The 18,274-nt window shown below is 38.6% G+C and overlaps 2 protein-coding genes across 4 annotated transcripts; one reads left to right on the top strand and one right to left on the bottom strand.

The window, feature by feature from the left end:
- The first annotated feature begins 669 nt into the window (after positions 1–669).
- On the top strand, positions 670–7,722 carry LOC141012068 (uncharacterized). The gene is made up of 11 exons (XM_073485450.1): positions 670–715; positions 976–1,095; positions 1,179–1,325; positions 2,053–2,163; positions 2,259–2,451; positions 3,114–3,144; positions 5,368–5,443; positions 5,695–5,814; positions 5,899–6,045; positions 6,587–6,697; positions 6,785–7,722. The coding sequence occupies exons 1-11, from the start codon at positions 670–672 to the stop codon at positions 6,985–6,987; spliced, it is 1,305 nt and encodes a 434-aa protein (XP_073341551.1). The 3' UTR covers positions 6,988–7,722.
- Positions 7,723–9,155: 1,433 nt separating this feature from the next.
- Positions 9,156–17,749, bottom strand: LOC141011448 (uncharacterized). Of its 3 annotated transcripts, XM_073484605.1 has the most exons (22): positions 17,660–17,749; positions 15,955–16,018; positions 15,460–15,843; positions 15,089–15,376; positions 14,705–15,001; positions 14,161–14,538; positions 13,791–14,078; positions 13,416–13,709; positions 13,117–13,161; positions 12,673–13,011; positions 12,270–12,566; positions 12,068–12,182; positions 11,903–11,947; positions 11,127–11,153; positions 10,987–11,031; positions 10,871–10,897; positions 10,753–10,791; positions 10,644–10,670; positions 10,503–10,541; positions 10,349–10,408; positions 10,213–10,246; positions 9,156–9,385 (listed from the first exon to the last, which is right to left on the bottom strand). In XM_073484605.1, the coding sequence occupies exons 2-22, from the start codon at positions 15,995–15,997 to the stop codon at positions 9,362–9,364; spliced, it is 3,135 nt and encodes a 1,044-aa protein (XP_073340706.1). In that variant the 5' UTR covers positions 15,998–16,018; positions 17,660–17,749; the 3' UTR covers positions 9,156–9,361. The 3 variants fall into 3 exon arrangements, with proteins under 3 accessions (XP_073340706.1, XP_073340707.1, XP_073340709.1); XM_073484606.1 differs by lacking the exon at positions 17,660–17,749 and having other exon boundaries at positions 9,280–9,385; positions 10,753–10,788; positions 15,955–16,014; XM_073484608.1 differs by lacking the exons at positions 9,156–9,385; positions 10,213–10,246; positions 10,349–10,408; ... (1 more) ...; positions 10,644–10,670; positions 17,660–17,749 and having other exon boundaries at positions 10,701–10,788; positions 15,955–16,014.
- Positions 17,750–18,274: the final 525 nt, after the last annotated feature.

The following is an 18,274-nucleotide window of genomic DNA, read 5'->3' on the forward strand; positions in this document are numbered from 1 at the left end:
TGCATTAAGGGTTGTCTGGTGAATTCAATTGACATGTAAATTCAAGAAAGCTTCTCAAAATCTTCTTTAATGGTTAGCTCAAAGAATTCACACACACAAGTTAATGGATATAAACTGGTTTGTTTCAGCAGAGAGCTTAACTTCCTTTAATAGGTTATACATTTAAAAAGAAAATTAATAACGCATTTTCTTTTACACCTCAGTATTGTTTCATCAATGCAGAGAGGTAGTATTTATATTTGTGACTGCTCGCTCCCCCAGGAGAGCCTGCAGAGATTAGTCCTTTGGGAAAATCTCCATTTCCATATGTTTATGACCTTTGTATTTATTGGAGCCTCTATAATTTACAGCATCATTGAGTGGTATAAAGACATACTGTACATTAGGAAACAATTTCAACAAAGAAAAATCTGCCACTGTTTTGCCACAGAGGTTGTGCAAATAAAAGTCATTAACATTTAGACAATAGCAGTTTATCAACCAATACAGTCTATCAACATCTAGGTTTATCAATCAAACTTTACAAGGCATTTTTTAGGTTTCACATTGTGTCACTCCAGAAGGAACAGTGAAGGTGTGGTCAGAGGATGTAGACAACTCCCCCTCAGCAGAGGTACTTAGAGCAGAGACAGATCAAACTACAACACTGTCGTAGCCCATCATCACAAAATGTATCTCCTTACTCTGATCTTTGGGATTGTGCTTCTCCCTAAAGGCAAGTTCTTGTTCTGTTACCTTTTTAAAAAAATGTTTTATTTATTTAAATCTTTAAGAAAAGAGGGATCATTTTGAATTCTCACATTTGCCTTCATAAATAGTACAGACGTGGGTCATTTAAGGTTACATACACAACCTGTATGTTAAAATGCTGTGGGTTTCTCCTCTTAGGGTTTACTCTTATTTTTCCCACCTCTTATAAAAAAGAAAAGTTGATTTTTTTTCTTCTTTTACTTAACTGAATTTTGTGTTTTTCAGCTCAAACCCTGAAATGTTATGAGTGTGTGCCGGGCAGTGCGGGGACCTGCACGGACACTCAAAAAGAGTGCCCTTCTGCGGGTTTTCAGTGTGGCGCGATGAGTGTTACTTCATATGCAGGTGTGGTATTTTGTGATGATTTGTTTTTGTTGAAAAACAGTTTTGCATTGCCCCAGTTTACTAAGGTTACTCTTTTGTTGCAGGTGGTGCGAAAGTGGTTGATATGCACACGAAAAGTTGTGCTCTGCCAGACCAGTGTATTGAAGGATCACTCAACTTCGGAATTGCCAAAACTGTAATTGCCACCAAGTGTTGCAACTCTGAGCTTTGCAACACCAAACCTGCCACTGGTAACTTTCTTAAATTGTTTATTGATGCTTCTTTGCACTAAGAGCCTTTCTGGTGAAAATTCCCATTTAGTTGCCCGAGCCAAAACAGCTAAAATAAAAACTACTCTCCCCCCATGTCTGCTTTAGCGTTGGTTGCATATAACATGTTTTAGATATCTAAACAAGTCTGATTTTACTGATGAAATTATACAATGAATTCTTTTAAACTTACATTTACAGTAAGTATGTATTGTGCCATGATCATGAATGCAGCTTTTTAAACATTGATGGTACCAGTGTATCAGAACCTGAACAATATGTTTGAACTGCTACTGTTAAAGAAACAAGACGCAAATTCCAAGACAAGCCAGTATAAGGGAAATTACTCTAACCTTCAACTCTGCCCATTACAGAGCAGCCCAAGGGCATAACTGTGGATCTGCACATAGCAATGTGTGTGTGTGTGTGTGTGTGTGTGTGTGTGTGTGTGTGAGAGAGAGAGAGAGAGAGAGAGAGAGAGAGAGAGAATGAAGGAGAAAATCTAGGTTCAGATTAATCTTGTTTTATTGCCAACAGGCCAATCATGCTCGCATTAATTTTCCAACCTTTTTCAATATTCTAGTCAGACAATAAACAAATAAAATATAAATCTTTACATTTCTGCATGTCTTCTAATTTGATAGTTTTTATTGCAACTTATTGCAAACTCCTCATCTCATCCCCCTCTGCTGTCTGTTCTATGTCACAGAGCCTGGCAAAAGCAATCCCAATGGTATGAAGTGTTTTTTCTGCAATGGGAACACGTGCACCGGAACTCTGAACTGCGAGGGGACTGAGGACCGCTGCATCTCAGCAACAGGTTATTAAACAGCTCTCTCTGTTTCACATATTTGCTCAGCTCAGAGGGATGTTTACTGATTTTAGGAGACACTAACATTAATTTCATTCTCTCAGTGGCTGTTGGAGGTCAAAGTAGCACTTTGAAGGGCTGCGCCTCCAAGCTGATGTGCTCAGGTGCGGAAACTGCACAGATTCAAGGACTCGTTGGAGGTGAAATTAGCTGCTGTCAGGGCAACTACTGCAACAGCGCCAGCAGCACAAGTGCTGGCCTCCTGCTCCTGGTGACACCGCTGGTATCTTTGCTCATGTTGTCATAGCCGATGAGGACCGTGGCACTGCTCAGTTCTTCTTTCCATTTCACATTGCGGTGGTCAAGTGGTCAAACCTGCTTCCTTATTCTTTCATATCCTGCATGCGAGAATAGAATATTTAGCAAGCAGTGTATTAAAAATATAATTTAGAGAAGTTATGACTTCCCTTTGTCTCCTGCCTCATACAGTTATCTGCTTATTTCACTTTTTTGCGTGTTGTTTATGAGTAATTGTAAACATCAGCTCATGGCTTTTTATCTGAAGTAAAACAAGCAGAATGTTAAAACATGTTAATCTATAATTTTTCTTAGTTGTGCTATTATTCACTTGAATACAGTTTAAGTCGGAATTATCATAAATATTTTGATGTTACTGGTGAACCACAGAAATAAATTTCTTAAAATTCTCCTTAAGTGTATCCCTGTGTTTTATTTCAGTGTTTTTAATCCTTTTCAGTCTCATTTAAACATTAAAACTCTGAATGGTACTTCAGACATTTTTTGTCAAAAAACAAAACAAAAACAGTGAGGACGCGAAGTTTTAAAGTTGGTACACGGACTCACAATAAGTATATAAGGGCATCATGAATCACGGTGAGTTGTACAGTGTCAAAGATGCAGCACTTCAAACCCTTTTCCTAACACATATCAATATATAGGGTGGAGTCAGCTAAAATGGGCCACTTTTTGGTAAATGATTACAAAGACCATGAAATTAGTTATGCATGAGATGAGATTAAACAGTTTAAAATGAAAAAAGTCAATGAAAAATACATTTAAAAATGAGATGATCTCGTTAGGTTTGTGTCTCTGTGTGTGTGTGTGTGTCTTTGTTGGACTTAGTTTACTTATGTGTGTCTAAGTGCATGCTTGTGTTAAACATCTGTCAAACATTTTTGTCAAAAAACCACACCAATGGAAGCATGAACCTGTTTTGCACCCTCAAATTCTTTGAAACTTTTGTGTAAAAATGTATCTTTTGGCCCCGTTTAGCTAGCTGGCTAAACTAAAATGGCCCGTGACCTAAAACAGACTTTCTCACAAAAATCTAAATTCCCCTTTTAGAATTTGAATGTCCTTACTTGAAAGACCCATCAGAATATTGTTCATAAACATTTTTGCTTTGTTGTAAGCTTACATTAAATTCATTTATCACCTTTATTAGTGATGAGTGCAGTTATATGCCATGTTCAATTACCATAAGATTTCTCTGACATGCTGCAAATTTGCTTCATGTGTTCCTATTTGCATGCCCTCAGATAGCTTACTTGTGGTTTTTGAGGTCGCAGAGGACACAGATATGTACATCCTGCTTGAGCTATGCTCTGCAAAGTTGCTAGACTTCAACACCACAGACTCTTTTTTGAGGTATGTTTGGAGCATACATCTATGCTAAAAAGAACCATTTTCCCTCAAAGGTGCACTGTGTAGTTTTGGGGAAGAAATTTTAATCAGAAGAGAAAGCTCTTCATTGACTGACTTTTTCATGACCAAACAAACTAAATGAACAAACTCTCTTGGTTTTCGTGATGGAATTATTTGAATAAACAACCTGAGCTTAAAGGACAACACAACTTCATACTGTTTTACTTTGTTTATATGTGGCGGACCCTGCCACCTAAACAGTGTTCTGGGACCTTATTTTCCTCTGAGAACAGCTTGTTTATTCAGTTATGGCAAAACATACATATTTCTGAGTTTGTATTATTACCTCATTAATATTGTAAATATTTCAATTATGAGTTTGATTTGTTTCTCTAAAACTGCACAGCGACCCTTTAAAACTCAGTCAGAAATTGAATGACTAAGTGATGGTAACTGCGGCCGTACTCAGTGTTGAAATTCCCAATAGGCCAGAATTTGGCTATACAATTAAAAGACTGACACTAAGCAATACCCAACTCTGATATGACCCAGTGATACAACAGATTAAATCAACCATTTCAGTTATTTTGGCAGGTGAATTACATGACAGCTTTTTCAACACATTTTTTGTAGTAGATAAAGGCAATGCTGATGATGACTGTCCTCATAGTTAGATCACGATTCTGTGTCGACTGTTCAGCGTGTCCCCACCTATCATAACTGTGTAGTTTGTCAGTTACGTGTGTGTAACTGACAGCAAATGTGAGAACAGTAGAAGACATTTTGTGGGGGGAAAAACTATGAGCAGTGTACCACCATCCAGTGAACACATTTTATACAACAGGCTGTTTATACACTTCTCACTGTATGCAATGTAACACATTTCTTTATTTAAAGACTGACTGTGATAAGATTATACATTTTTCCCACATGATTATTACACCGTTTATTTGAGAGTACGTATGTGTTGAGCAGTAGAAGCACTTTCTGTGTGATGGTGTGTGTAAAACCTCGGAGCGAGCGCTCAGTGAATTAACTTGCAGAAATGATTGTTATCATTCAGGAACATCTTGATGATGATGACGTGTGTGTAAGTGTGTTTGCGTGTTGCAACAAGTTCAGAAGTTCCTTATTATTTATTGCATAGCAGTTGCAAAACCACTGCAGTCTCTCAACATCAGCCAAAATTGGTATTTCAGAGGATTTCATTTCATTAGATTGTTTAAATTTACCTCATCTATTTTGAAATAAAGGCCATGCTTGTCATTTCACCTTGCATGGAGGCTGACTGTGTTTGCCACCCCCATGAGTGGCAAACACAATCAGTATCCGCCACCGTGCAGTCACTTGATAAGTAAATTGAAAATGCTCCAGAAACGGTAATATGCTGCAATTGACTGATAAGACGTTTCAGAAAGTATTAGGCTTTGTAGACTGCCAGATCTAACTGAATTTACATGACTTTTTCAAGCTTCACATTGGTCAGTGGTCAGAGGATGAGGACAACTCCCTCTCTGGAGAACTACTTATAGCTGCAAGTGTTAGAAGGAAAACTCAGTTGCGTCCCGCCATCACAAAATGCATCTCCTCACTCTAATCTTTGGGATTGTGCTTCTCCCTGCAGGCAAGTTCTTCTTCTGTTATCTGTTTACTAACTTTTTAATACTAAGGAAAAGAGGGACTGTATTATTCAGACTTTACAAATGCTGCCACATGGGTCATTTAAGGGTACTTGTCCAATTACATCGTTCTTCATGATAATTTGCTGTTATTTGTCTGAGTTAAGATGGTAAATTATTTTGTTCGTCCATGATAGAAAATAAAACTTGTTATTTTCTTTTCTATTACTTACCTGAGTTTTGTGTGTCCTACCAGCCTACACCCTGAAGTGTCACAGGTGTCTTCCGGTTAGCACGCAAGACTGCGTCACCACACAAAAGAACTGCCCTTTACAAGGTTATCAGTGTGCTTCACGGAGAATCTCTTCTTATGCAGGTGTGGTATTTTGTGGTGCAATGTTTTTTTAATTGTCAAACATTTTGACTGGCCCAGTTTCCTAAGGTTGCTCTTTTTTTGCAGGTAATGTAAAACTGTCTGATGTCCACCTGAAAACTTGTGTTCAGGACGACGAGTGTGCTGAGGGCTCAGTCAACTTTGGAATTTCCAGGATTGTAGTTACCAGCAGTTGTTGCATCACCAATCTCTGCAACACCCAACAAGCCCCTGGTAACTCACGTACACTGTCTGTTGGTCTTTAGATTCTTCTTTGTTTAAATTGCCGTTTAGTTGCATGAGCAACAAAACCAGTGAAGGATTTTAAAACTGCTCTCCCCACATGACAGCCTTAAATGTTAGGGCTGGTTGCATTTGTCATGTTTCAGATGTGTCAGAATAAAGCATTTAAAATAATGTGCTGGGGGGCCCTTTGAAGAATGCGTGTCCTGGGCACGAGTAAGACTATCTTATGAGCCCAAAGGAGGGAAATTACTGAACCCTCTCACCATCTGTTGTTGAGGAGCCCGTGGGAATTATACCCCGATCAGAACTGCCACAGTGCAGATGCAGGTGTCATGTTCTTAATCAGACAACAAACAAACAAATGGCAAAATCTTTACATTTTGTATATCTGTTAGTTTCATAGCTGTTATTTCAACTTGGTCAGTAATGTCCATAGCCTTCTGTTCAAGAAACCTTTGACAAAAGGCACTAAAGAAGAGAGTGAACTGCAGATTCATTATCCTCCCCCCAAAATATGTCCTTTGTTCAGAGGCCGAGAGACACCAACACAATGGTCACAGGTGCTACCACTGCGATGGCGACAGGTGCTCCCTTACTCTTAACTGCGCGGGGAATGAAGACCACTGCATAACAAAAAGAGGTAACAAAACATCTAACTCTGTTTCACGTTTCCTCAGCACAGAGGGAAGTTTAAGCTCACACACTGACATTATTTCCATTCTCTCAGTGATTGTCGGAGATAAAACCAAGATCTCGAAGGGCTGCGCCTCCAGGCAGATGTGCTCACATATGGAAAATGCACAGATAAAAGCAGCCATCGGTGGAGAAATGACTTGCTGTCAGGGAGACTTCTGCAACAGTGCCAGCAGCACAAGTGCTGGCCTCCTGCTCCTGGTGACTCCGCTGGTATCTTTGCTCATGTTCTCTTAACTGGTGGAGACAGCAGCTTCAGTTTGGCTTCTTATCTACACAGTGCTCACACCCCTTTCCTTATCTTTTCAACATAAATGTGAGAAAGTAGAAGTAGTTAAGCAAGCAGCGTATTTAACATATAATTTAGTAAAGTTATCATTGCACCTTGACTCCTGCCTAATACAGTTTCTAACCTGCTTATTTCCTGTTTTTGCATGTTGCCTCGAAAGATAATAGCAACTGTCCTGCATAGAACAAGACTTTCTGAAGTAAACAAAAAAGGAAATATACAAACGTGCTATTAACCCTAAACTAAGGCTTAACATTTTGCAAAAAAATTTAAAATAAATCAATATTTATTTGACTTTGTGATTGGAATATGAGTCAGGATTTTAGTGGGAATTTTTTGTTTTTATTTTCACAGAAAAAATCTAAAAGTGATGATGTTTTTATGGTTATTTTTTGTTGGGGTTGTTCCAAACAAGCATGTTCCCCCAAGTCTGGAGAAAATGATTTGTCGGCCAGGCATCTCTGTAGCACCACAGTGATCAGTCATTTATTATGTTATGTTGTGACACATTTTATCTATCAAAGAAAAAAAAGGCAGCTTCTGCATTTTTGATATTGGACACTTGACTGTATTGTAATTTTGATTACATTTGGATCACTTGTTCAGCCCCAAATTTTTTGTTGGAATGATCAGAAATATAAAGTATACAGATGCTGAATAAATGAAATTTTGCTAGAGTGTAATTGTGTGTTTTATTTGAGTGTGGTAAACACTTTTCTGTCTCATTTAAATGTTGCAAACGCAAAAACCTACTTTTGACATTTGTCTCATTAATGAAGACATTCAGTTTTAAAGCTGAAGCCCAAACACTGTGAAAGAGAGTAACGGAGGTTCAGATCTGATTTAGGCCTGCAGTCTGTATTTGTTGATCCCAGACACTGATTTAAAGGGGCACTATGTAGACTGTATTAATTCAGTCATGAAAACGAAGACTTTGTTTATTTAGTTTGTTTAGGAACAAAAATTCAGTCATGAATTTTGGAAAAACCTTTAAGGTTGAAGGCCTCAGTAAAGTATTACGGTTTTTAATCTATCAACGATTAAAGATTAAGCTCTACCTCAATTCATCCTCAGCCCTCAGCCATAAAACATCGTTTTAATTTCATGACTTAATGACCTGGATAAGTGACTCCAGGTCCGGTGCCTAATCCTGAGTGGTGGAGGTTGGCATCAGATGAGCAGAGGCTGCAGAGGTGGTGATGCAGCATGTCGGTGAGGTATGAAAGGGCGTGGTTATGTTCTACAAAGCATCCAGCTACAGTCTTGCGGACTACTGTCTACTGTCTTGTATCTACTGTGAGTCAGCAGATAGAGTAGGTACTTGAGGAGATATGAGGAGAGGAGAGGGACATAAGTATCTATGAGCACTGTCTCCCATCTAGTGGACACATTTATACAACAGACAGTTTATACACTCTTCAAGAATTCCCAAGGTGATGTTGCATCTTCCAGTTCGCCCCTTTGTCCGGCAGCAGGAACATGAACGTTATAGAAAATGAGGACATGTGTCTGTTGATTCTTTGAGTGCAGCTGAGTACAACAATTTAAAGACTGGATGTGATCATAATATACTTTTTTGTTTGGATGGTAAAATTGAATTTTGAATGACACTCATTATGTTTTCTTGTTTTTTCCTTTCCTTCTCTGTGTTGTAAACTGTAGGCACCGGAAGTTAAAAAGCCCAAAGTCTGCACCAACAGAAGCTCCTCTCTCCCACAGAAATCACTGCTCCTAAAGCGCCTCATCAGTCAGTTTTTACTTCTTGACATCACATGTCACCATTTTACACATTTGCACTCACACATGATTGTTTCATGCCTCTTTTTGAAGGTATTTATATTTGCTTTTCAGTAATTCATGACACATTCACCTCTTCTAGACTAAAACCTGAATCACCCCTCATAATTTGATAGTGTGTATAAAAATTTATTTTCTGAATCCTAGAAGTCTGATGTCTGTGTCATTCGTGGTTTTCACATTTACTGTAAGACAATAGGACTCGCAGCTTTGTTGACAGCTACCTCCCTCTCAAGTGTTTAGAAGAAAATAATCAAACCACTTTGGAGCTTGTATGTACGCACCAAACCAAGTTCAAACAACTCAGGCAAAAGAGTTACAGTATTATTATGTTTATTTAACATACAGTGCACACATACAGTTAAGTGACAGCTGATATCGCATATTCTTTAAATGAAGAAAATTAAGTTTCAATGCCAGACAAACAAACAAACAAACAAACATGTATTGTAAAGAATGCGTGTAAAATGAGAACAGCAACATGGTCCTGGGAGCTTATGATGTTTCTAAGGTATGTTGAAGAACTCAAATGTTGCCATACATGCAATCCTGCAACACATGTGAGAACAAATTGGAATCAGTCACAAAATCTGAAGCTTTCTAGTTTATGTTTCAGAAACAAAAGAAAATACATGGTATACTGGCAGGCAGTGTATAAGTGCACTGAAGCAATCCTTCTCAAGCCATAAAAAAGAAAACATCATGTGACCACAGTGTATTTAACAAGCGTTCAGAAAAAGCCACTCGTACTCATACACCTTGTGTGTCCTAAATAAAGGAAACCAGGCACAAGTAGTTTTTTTTACAGCAGCCTGGTATATTAGTCACACATTCACTGTTAACAATCACCAGGTTTTCACAGCAAATTCTTACAATAAATATAATATATAAAGTATTTTAATGTAGTATATATTCTGTAAATTTACAGGAATTTACTGGCTACTCAGTTGCAGTAATCATACAGTAAAAATAATAAATGACAAGGAAATACTGTGATTGAACATCGCTATACAGTAATTTAGCGATAACTACAGATGACTATTAAAGTATCATATTGTAATTTTACATCAAAATATCATATTTTCACAGTAATATTGTGTCTCTGGGATATTCCTCTATATTACTGCAATAATTAACTAGTAATTTCCTGTAAACATAGAATATTTTTTACACTGCTTGCTAATGTATTATTAACCTGGTAAATTGTTTGGTAGTCCATCATGTGTTTAGGAGGATGTTGTAATCCTCTGAATGTGTCAGAGGAGAAGAGCATGTCCGATGCTAAAAGTAACATTCCTTCAGTTGGAATGTGTTCATTGATAACCTACTTTTTAACATCACATTTGGACATTCCCACTCACCACAGCACTACTAACCTCAGGCTTGGCAGGGCGAGGAGGTCTCCGGTTTCTAGATCAGACACGACATATAAGAGGAGGAGGATAGTTAATGTACAGCTAAATGAAATACAGCGGTTTGTCATTATAAAGCAGCTGCGTTAGTAAGACTCACCCCTTCGGAGATGGGAAGCGTGGTTTGGAGGTTTGAAGGTGGCAGTTTTCAGTATTGCTCCTGTAGAAGGAGGACGGAATCACACAATATCAGTTTCATGTACTTAACAATAAGGGCTGTGTGATGTAGAAGAGGAACGCTGATCAACACTTACACATAGCCAACACTGAGGTTTACAATTTTGTCTTGACGTCTGCAAAGGTTAAAAATATTACATTTTGAATAATTGATATTATTTTACTCATTTCAGGTATTTTGTACCGTTCAGCATAAAACAGAAGGTTGAAATTGGTACCTTGAAAATCTGTTCCAGATCGACCTCCTATTAGAAGAGCGTCAATTAAATGTTAAACTATTAGACACTTAAACAGTAAGAATGGTCAACAGCACTGAAGAACACCTACCTGGACTTTTGCCACCCGATGCGCTCATCCTCCTCTCTACTGAAAAGGACAGAAATGTGGCACATGAGGCACTCCATCTAGGGACTTAAAGTAAATTTTTACTCTTGGCTGTTCTTACCGGGAAAATCGGCTCCAAATGGACCTCCTGCATGGAAAGCAGAAAAGTGTTACTATTTGTCAGTATAGCTCTACTGTATTTGTCCAGTTTGTAGAACAAGCAGTCCGTAGACAAACCTTTTTTCCGGCCTTGGTGGTCTCTCGCTGCCTTCAGGGTATCTCCTGGACATTTTGATCAAGAGACATTATTTTAAGTAAGACGGGGTAAACACGCTGTTCACAATTTGATCCTGAGGCAGTCTTTAAGAAAACCTTACCTGGATAATCTATCCCAGAGTGATCTCCTGTGAAAGTTTGAATTGCAGAGACAGATTTACATTTACTTTTGGTGGAAATGAAGGATGTATGTGTTCAGTAACAAATAATATACTGATTGGCATCAGCTGTCTCAGCTAAGCTTCACAATCATTGTCCCATACAGAAGCTGTGTGTTTTCAAATCTAACTTTTCATATTATCATTCTGCTGCCTCTCTTTTGTTACTGTTGATCTAACTAAGGTCTAATATTTGTTTGTATTTGTTAAAGTTCCAGTGAGTAGGATTTAGGTGTATTTTTTGGTGAAATATAATATGATGATAATAATAATATAAAAAATACTATTCATACTTATGTATTATGTTATATACAATATTATACGAGTCCTCTTCATGGAACTAATTAGCGAAATCTGGATACAGGATTGGAGTCGGAGCCCCGTTCATTCCTATGAAAGCTGCTCAGAGGCTCATGAAGCAAAAAAGTTCTACTTCCTCGGTATACAATGGTTCGGATCTTCTGCCGCCCGAGTGTCTAATTTCCAGTTCATCCCTCCAATAACTTGAATGAGAATGAAATGATTTAATTGTGCAGTTCTTCAAGATTTTCCAAATGTTATTGGGCAGTATGGATCTAATTCTGATCGTCTTTGTACGGGGGTATACAGTGGCCATTTGATTTATAAATAAAAATTTCTTAATGTAAGTGTTCTTGACTAAAACCTAGTCATCAATTATTTAATCATTCCTTATTACGCATTGAGGTTTATCTACACACCTTTTCTCTGGTCGAGGTGGTCTCAGTGAGTCGTCAGAGCGCTTCCTGTAAGAAAGATAAATGCCAGAAAAACATTCATCAATAAATCAACGTACAACTGGCAGCATCAATAACATTTAGATTACCCATATTGGCACATTCTGAATTGACTCGTATTTACTCTACCTTTTCCGGCAGATGACCACTCCAAACACTGCAGCTAAGATGATTACAATCAGGACTAGAGCTGAGACGGGCATGGTTACTGGGAGTGAGCTTCTGAACTGGTACATCATCGATCCTGGTGATGCAGGCACATTTTAGAAAATACACACCTCTATGTATGATAGAACAACAAGACATATAAAGATGAATTTTGTGCTCTAACCCTTCACAGTCAGCTCAACTGTGCTGGCTTGCTGCTTGTCACCCCAAAAGATGGCAGTACAGGTTAGACTTTGGACCCCGTCTCCTCCGGTAACAATGAAAGTAATGGTGGAGGTCGTCTCCCAGATGAACTCCGGCGTCCAGGTATGCGTGACCTCACTGGTGAGGTTAGAGACGCTCCATGAGAACTTGGGATGATGTGATGAACACGTGTGCGTCACAGAACACGAGACAGTAATCGTTGAGCCAGCATCGACTTCTGCTGGGACCTGGGTCATCACTGGTCTTACTGGGGAAGCTGAGCATGTGAAACACAAAGCAGAGTACTTATGTCATTCAGAGAGCAAACAGATTAAAAGTTTGGCACATTTAAATAAGATGAAGAATAAGTATTGATTCAAGACCTTTCATGACAATAAATACGCAGCTATTGTTGAATCTGTATTTGTCATTTCCTCTCTCTGCATGGAAACAGAAGGGTCCATTGTCAAAGGAGTTGATGTCGTCAATCTCTAATGTGCAGTTCCCCTCAGTCAAATCTCCTAATATTTTTGTGCGGCCCTTAAAATGGTCAAGCACAAGGCTCCGGGCTTTATGGAAGATAACACCTCCAGTTTTCTTGGACCACATGCCACGCGTGAGAGGCACATCCCCCTGATATTGGAAGGTGCAGGGAATCACCACACAGGAGCCGGTCAGGGCGGTAAATCTGTAAGGAACGTCAGCAGCCAGAACGTGGAGCGCTGTAAAGAGACAAACAAGCCATGATGGGATGACTGTAGACTGTATTTACTCATAGCATAACATGAGAGCAAGATGAGTTTGAGAGAATGCCGAAGTACACCCACTGTCATTTTCATGTGGATCTATTTCTTCAACTTGTTTCTCATATTCTGGAAAAAATGACAGCAAGAAATTATGAATTAAACCTTTTTTCAAGTATTCTCTTATAGGGCAAAGGTTTAACATTTTGAGACATATCCTTATTTATCCAAATCCAAATCGCACAAAATACAAATGACTACATAATGTTGCTTTAAAGTATGGATATGACAGTGTTTTTCTTCTCATCTAACTTTCTGCTAGAAAGGAAGTAAGAGTTGAAAGTTTCCTTCAAGTGGTCACTGTGTGACAGGTGGGAACTTACTTTCTACATGAATGGTTGCAGAGTCCGAGGTCTCCCCACTGTAAAACTTAGCAGTGCAGGTCAAAGATTTTCCGTCATCCTCAAGAGAACCAATAAAGGTTAGATTTGACACAGCACGGTAGGTGTCGCTGGAGATAATTTTGATGTCAAACACACTTTGCATGTCCTTGTAGTTCCACACAATGGTGGGTATATTTTTCTTGCACTTGTAGCCAACAGAACAAATTACAGTCTTCGCTACACCCTCCGTTGTATTTCCTGGCCGCTCAAGCATCGTGATTGATTCATACGGGCCTAAGCAGAAATGTGATAGTGAGGCTTACAGGAGTATTTTCATTTTAAATCCAATAACACATGGTCTCACACTGTACTCACATTCAACATGCAGCCTGAGCTCACTTGTGGCTTCCTGACCACCACTGAAGCGAACGGTGCACTTCACTCTCTGGTCCTCCTCCTGAACAGTCCAGGTTCGCTCCACTTTCCTTTCCCAAATCCCATCAGATACCAAATTGTCCATCGTGCTGTCTGCTCCAGTTATACCACTCAGGGTCAGGATGGGGGGAGCAGTGATACATGTATGGTGCACATTGCAGGACACTCGGCTCTGATCTCCCACCGTGAGAATCTCAATTGTGCTAAGTTGCGGTTCCTGTGCACGGTCTACGAAATCAAAGCAAGGATAGTCATTTACACAATTTCATTTTTTAACTAAAGGCGAGAAGGAATGTATCCAAATACTCACCTGAAACAATAAGTTGAGTGGTTTTGTCGTAAAATGTGTGACCCATGGTGTGATAAGAGGTAATAGGGTTCTTGTCTACCCAGGGGTAAAGTCTGTCCTTGTTGTGCGACATGTCCAGCCTCTCAATCTTAAGACTACAATTCCCCCTCCCCACAGATCCAATCAAGCTGGTTATGCCTATGAATTTACCAACAACACTCTGTCTTTCGTCAAATACAGGTGGGTATCTATTGCTCTGTAACAAGTACCATATAACTCGGAGGTCACTGGGACGATCGGCACTGTAGGTGAAACTACAAGGAATGATGATACATGAGCCTCTCATGCCTGTGATGCTGCCAGGGGTGGTGAAGGACCAACCGCGGGAGAGCATGTTTCCTGTAAAAAAGAAAAAAAAAGAGGAAACATTTAACATTTTTTACAGAATCTTGTAAAAAAAGAAGCTAATTTTACCTTGAAAGAAAGAAAGAAAGAAAGAAAGAAAGAAAGAAAGAAAGAAAGAAATTTCGGTTCTACATTTCATTTAATCATTTTTTCTACTCACTCTTTACCCGCAGGAAGATGCCTACTTCCTTCCTCTTGCTGCCACTGAATTGTGCACTGCATTTCAGATATCTTCCGTTGTCGTTACCTGATGCTGTCAATGTCAGTGTGGAGACAGTTTTCCACTGAGCAGTCCCAGTTTTTTTGGTAGTAGTGGGGGCTGACATGTCCCCATAACTCCATGTGATTGTTGGCAGATGTTTTGGGCATGTGTACACGGCAGTGCAGGTTACTTTGCTTGCTTGGCCCTCAAGAAATTCTTCGGATGTAGTTTGGATGGTCAAGGGTGAGAAGGAGCCTGAGATACAAAAATAGTAAATGTCAAAAAAAAAAAATTCTGCATAAAATAAAAAAATGTTTTTAATCTTGCGTACCCATCACATACATTCTGCCTTTAAGGTTCGAGTGGTCGTTGCAGTGAGACCGCCTTTATGTTGGACGGTGCACTCCACTTCTTGGAGTTCACTTTTTATGTTCAATGTGGCCGTCAAGGTCGTGATGTACATGCCATCAGACATTGACTGATAAGTTTGTCTGTTCTCTTGCAGTGGGATGTTGAGACTCAGGGTGGGTGGATAGGTGGGACAGGTGTGAGAAACAATGCACTTCACTGTTACAGACTGTCCAACCTTCATGTTGTCAGTGATCATAATATATGGTTTCTCTGCCTGGGCTTGAAAGAAATGTGGAGAATTATTGATAAAAATTAAAATACATCCAAGTGCATCTTTTTCTACACTCAACATTATAACTTACCAACTACTTCAATTGTCACAGTCGTATCAAAGAATCGATAGGTGCGTCTCCCGACATGCTCTGGATCTACCCAGGGGTAAATCTTCTGTCTGTCATCAGACCATCTCACTGGGTAGATTTGAAGACTGCACTGCTTGTCGTATGAAGTAGAAACTCTAGATGTTCTTCCTCTAAATGTGCCAATGACTTGGTTTGGGTACCAGTCTTCATAAACCACAGGATATTCATGGTTATCATACTGGTACCAAACCACACGAGATGGATTTTTGGGTGGATACTGATAGTAGTCAAAACTGCATGGGATGACAAGGCAGGAGCCATACAATGCTTTGATAGTTCTTGGCATCTTAACTTGCCAAGCCCTGGAACTGCAGCAAATGTATCCTGCAAGTAGACCAAAATGCAAAAAGAAAATTATTAAAAACAAAACAAAACAAAACAATAGGTCAATATTTATGTTATGAACAAAAACTGAATTGCACAAAATTGCAGTACCTAGGATACAGAAGCTCAGGAGACAATGGCTAAATCCAGACATCGTGTAGATGATAGTGGATACCTAAAACATGTGTAAAATGAACATCTTAGTATTGTAAGAGATAAAACTTTATTGTCATCCATCTGTACACAATGTACAGGACATAGAGGATGTGTGTCTTCCGGTGGCCGACAGGTTCAAATCACAACAGCAAGTCAGACAACACGACGGCAAATTCAAAAAACACAATGAAATTAACCAGAAAACATCAGAATTTTGTCAAATGGGAAGGGTGAGACTTGTACTTGTTGAATCTGATTGGGCAAATCAGTGTCTATGACAGTGGGAATGTGTGGAGGTCCACGCTAACCGGAAATCATACAGAAGAAGAAGACACACTTGGTCATCATGCTCTACATCGACAAAGGAAAATTGATGAGAAAATACGTTTTTTTTTCTTCATATAATATTGCGAATAGTTCACAACGGTAATGTGTCAGTAACATTTGACATCACTGAATACATTATGAACGACATGAACTGTTGAGAAAGTTGATTAATTAAATAATTCTACCTACTGTTTTATTTATTTTTTAATATTTTGGTATTTTTTATGCTTTCAACTAAAATTCTTACATATTGCACCTTTAAAACAGCCTCACAATCATTAATGGTACAATGTCTTTTAGAGGGGTGAATGGTATTTCTGCATTATGTAACTTCAGTGACAGGGTAGGATCACAGCGTTACATGTTTACATCAAGACACAAGTTTTCAAGACATAACATTGTTTTGATTGTGCAGTCATGAGTTTTGTTCGCAGTCAGCACCCACATTACGTCTGACAAACTGTTTCAGACCTGGGATTTGTATTTATGGCAGTGGTGTTGCACTGAGAAACTGTGGGGGGCGCCAAATCACAAAACATGACAATTTCTACATAATGCTGCTATAACTACTTCACAGGAGTTGGGTTCTACTACTGAAAAGATCATTCACAGTGTTTGTTCACTGGAGGCTTCCACATGGACTTACATTAAATAAAGGACCATGATTGGCTTTCAAAATATTTGTGAAGTTACAAACCATGCTGTAGACCCGCCTCTAAAAATCTAGATTACAGAACCATTAACACTTTCAGCAGTGATGTGAAAACAGCCTTCTAGTGTCAAACTCAGCACATACATCATTCTACACAGTGAAGCTCAAATAATCACACGATCAAAACTGAACCAGAATACATAGGATACATGCAAATTATATTATGAGATACATATAAAATCATAGAAGGAAAGCTGAAAAAAAAAACAGATAGATATTTTGTCAACGAACTGAGATCATTCCTTGTGCTCGCAGTAAAATTACCTCAGCCTAAATAATTACATTTCTGCCTGTTGTCGTCATATGTTGGATTATTTCCCAAGAGGAATTAAAACAGATTGAATTAGAATTTATATTTGATTTGAAATTGCAAAACAGAGATATATACTTGAGAAGCATGCAGGAGCTGCTTCCTACTTAAATAATGTCTAAACTGTCTCAGACTTCTCATAAAATAAACAACATCTGTGTTGCTATTTACCAGAAACAACTTTAAAGAAGCTATAATATCACATTAGTCTTTTTTTCAGCATACAAACTAATACTAACCTATGAGTGAAATGTGGGGAAAAGAAAGGGTTCGTTTATGACCTTTTCTCATTAAGGATTAAAATGACTTACCTCCAGAGCTGAATAGTCATGAAGAGATTTTACCACTTTTATCCAAAGTCCCGAACACCCACACTTGATTTTAAGAAACCTCCCCCTGAAATGTGGGTGGAGAGTACAATTTACCAATCACAAGATGGCTGCAGATCCTGCTTGCAGTCAAGGACTTGACCTGATTTGGTATGAAAACCAAATGATGATTCTTTCATCATGTATTTTATTATCCATTACTACAGTTTTTCCATTCATCATGAAGCCATAGTAGCTCTCTTTCTATAAACTATACTGTGTGTCCCACATCCATGTTAAGTCACTTTTGGGAATGACTGTGAAATATCAAATACTGTATATGAGTTTGTACCTCGGCATAAATTTGTTAAAGAAATCGTTTAACATTTTGAGAAATAAACGTATTTGCCTTTTTAGAGTGAAATGAGGAGATTGATTCCACTCTCATGTCTGAGCTAGCAGATGGTTAGCTTGGCAACAGATTGCTAATAAACATGATATTATCACTTTTTGTTAATAAGTGAGGTGGTTATTGTTTTTGGTATCAACTTATTTAATTCAATCTCACTATAGCATTTTGGATGTTTCAGGTTAAACAATGGCAAACAGCACACACAC

This window comes from Pagrus major, chromosome 17 (assembly GCF_040436345.1).
Source record: "Pagrus major chromosome 17, Pma_NU_1.0".
In the NCBI taxonomy this organism is placed as follows: domain Eukaryota; kingdom Metazoa; phylum Chordata; class Actinopteri; order Spariformes; family Sparidae; genus Pagrus; species Pagrus major.

Excerpts from the sequence above, each read along its gene's own strand:
- LOC141011448 (XM_073484605.1), bottom strand. The coding sequence starts at position 15,997 with ATGTCTGGATTTAGCCATTGTCTCCTGAGCTTCTGTATCCTAG. Across the intron at positions 10,898-10,986 it reads CCACCAAGGCCGGAAAAAAG|GAGGTCCATTTGGAGCCGAT; the intron begins GTTTGTCTACGG and ends CTTTCCATGCAG. Across the intron at positions 10,671-10,752 it reads ATCGGGTGGCAAAAGTCCAG|GAGGTCGATCTGGAACAGAT; the intron begins GTAGGTGTTCTT and ends CTCTTCTAATAG.
- LOC141012068 (XM_073485450.1), top strand. The coding sequence starts at position 670 with ATGTATCTCCTTACTCTGATCTTTGGGATTGTGCTTCTCCCTAAAG. Across the intron at positions 1,096-1,178 it reads GAGTGTTACTTCATATGCAG|GTGGTGCGAAAGTGGTTGAT; the intron begins GTGTGGTATTTT and ends CTTTTGTTGCAG. Across the intron at positions 3,145-5,367 it reads CTAAAATGGGCCACTTTTTG|GAAAACTCAGTTGCGTCCCG; the intron begins GTAAATGATTAC and ends AAGTGTTAGAAG.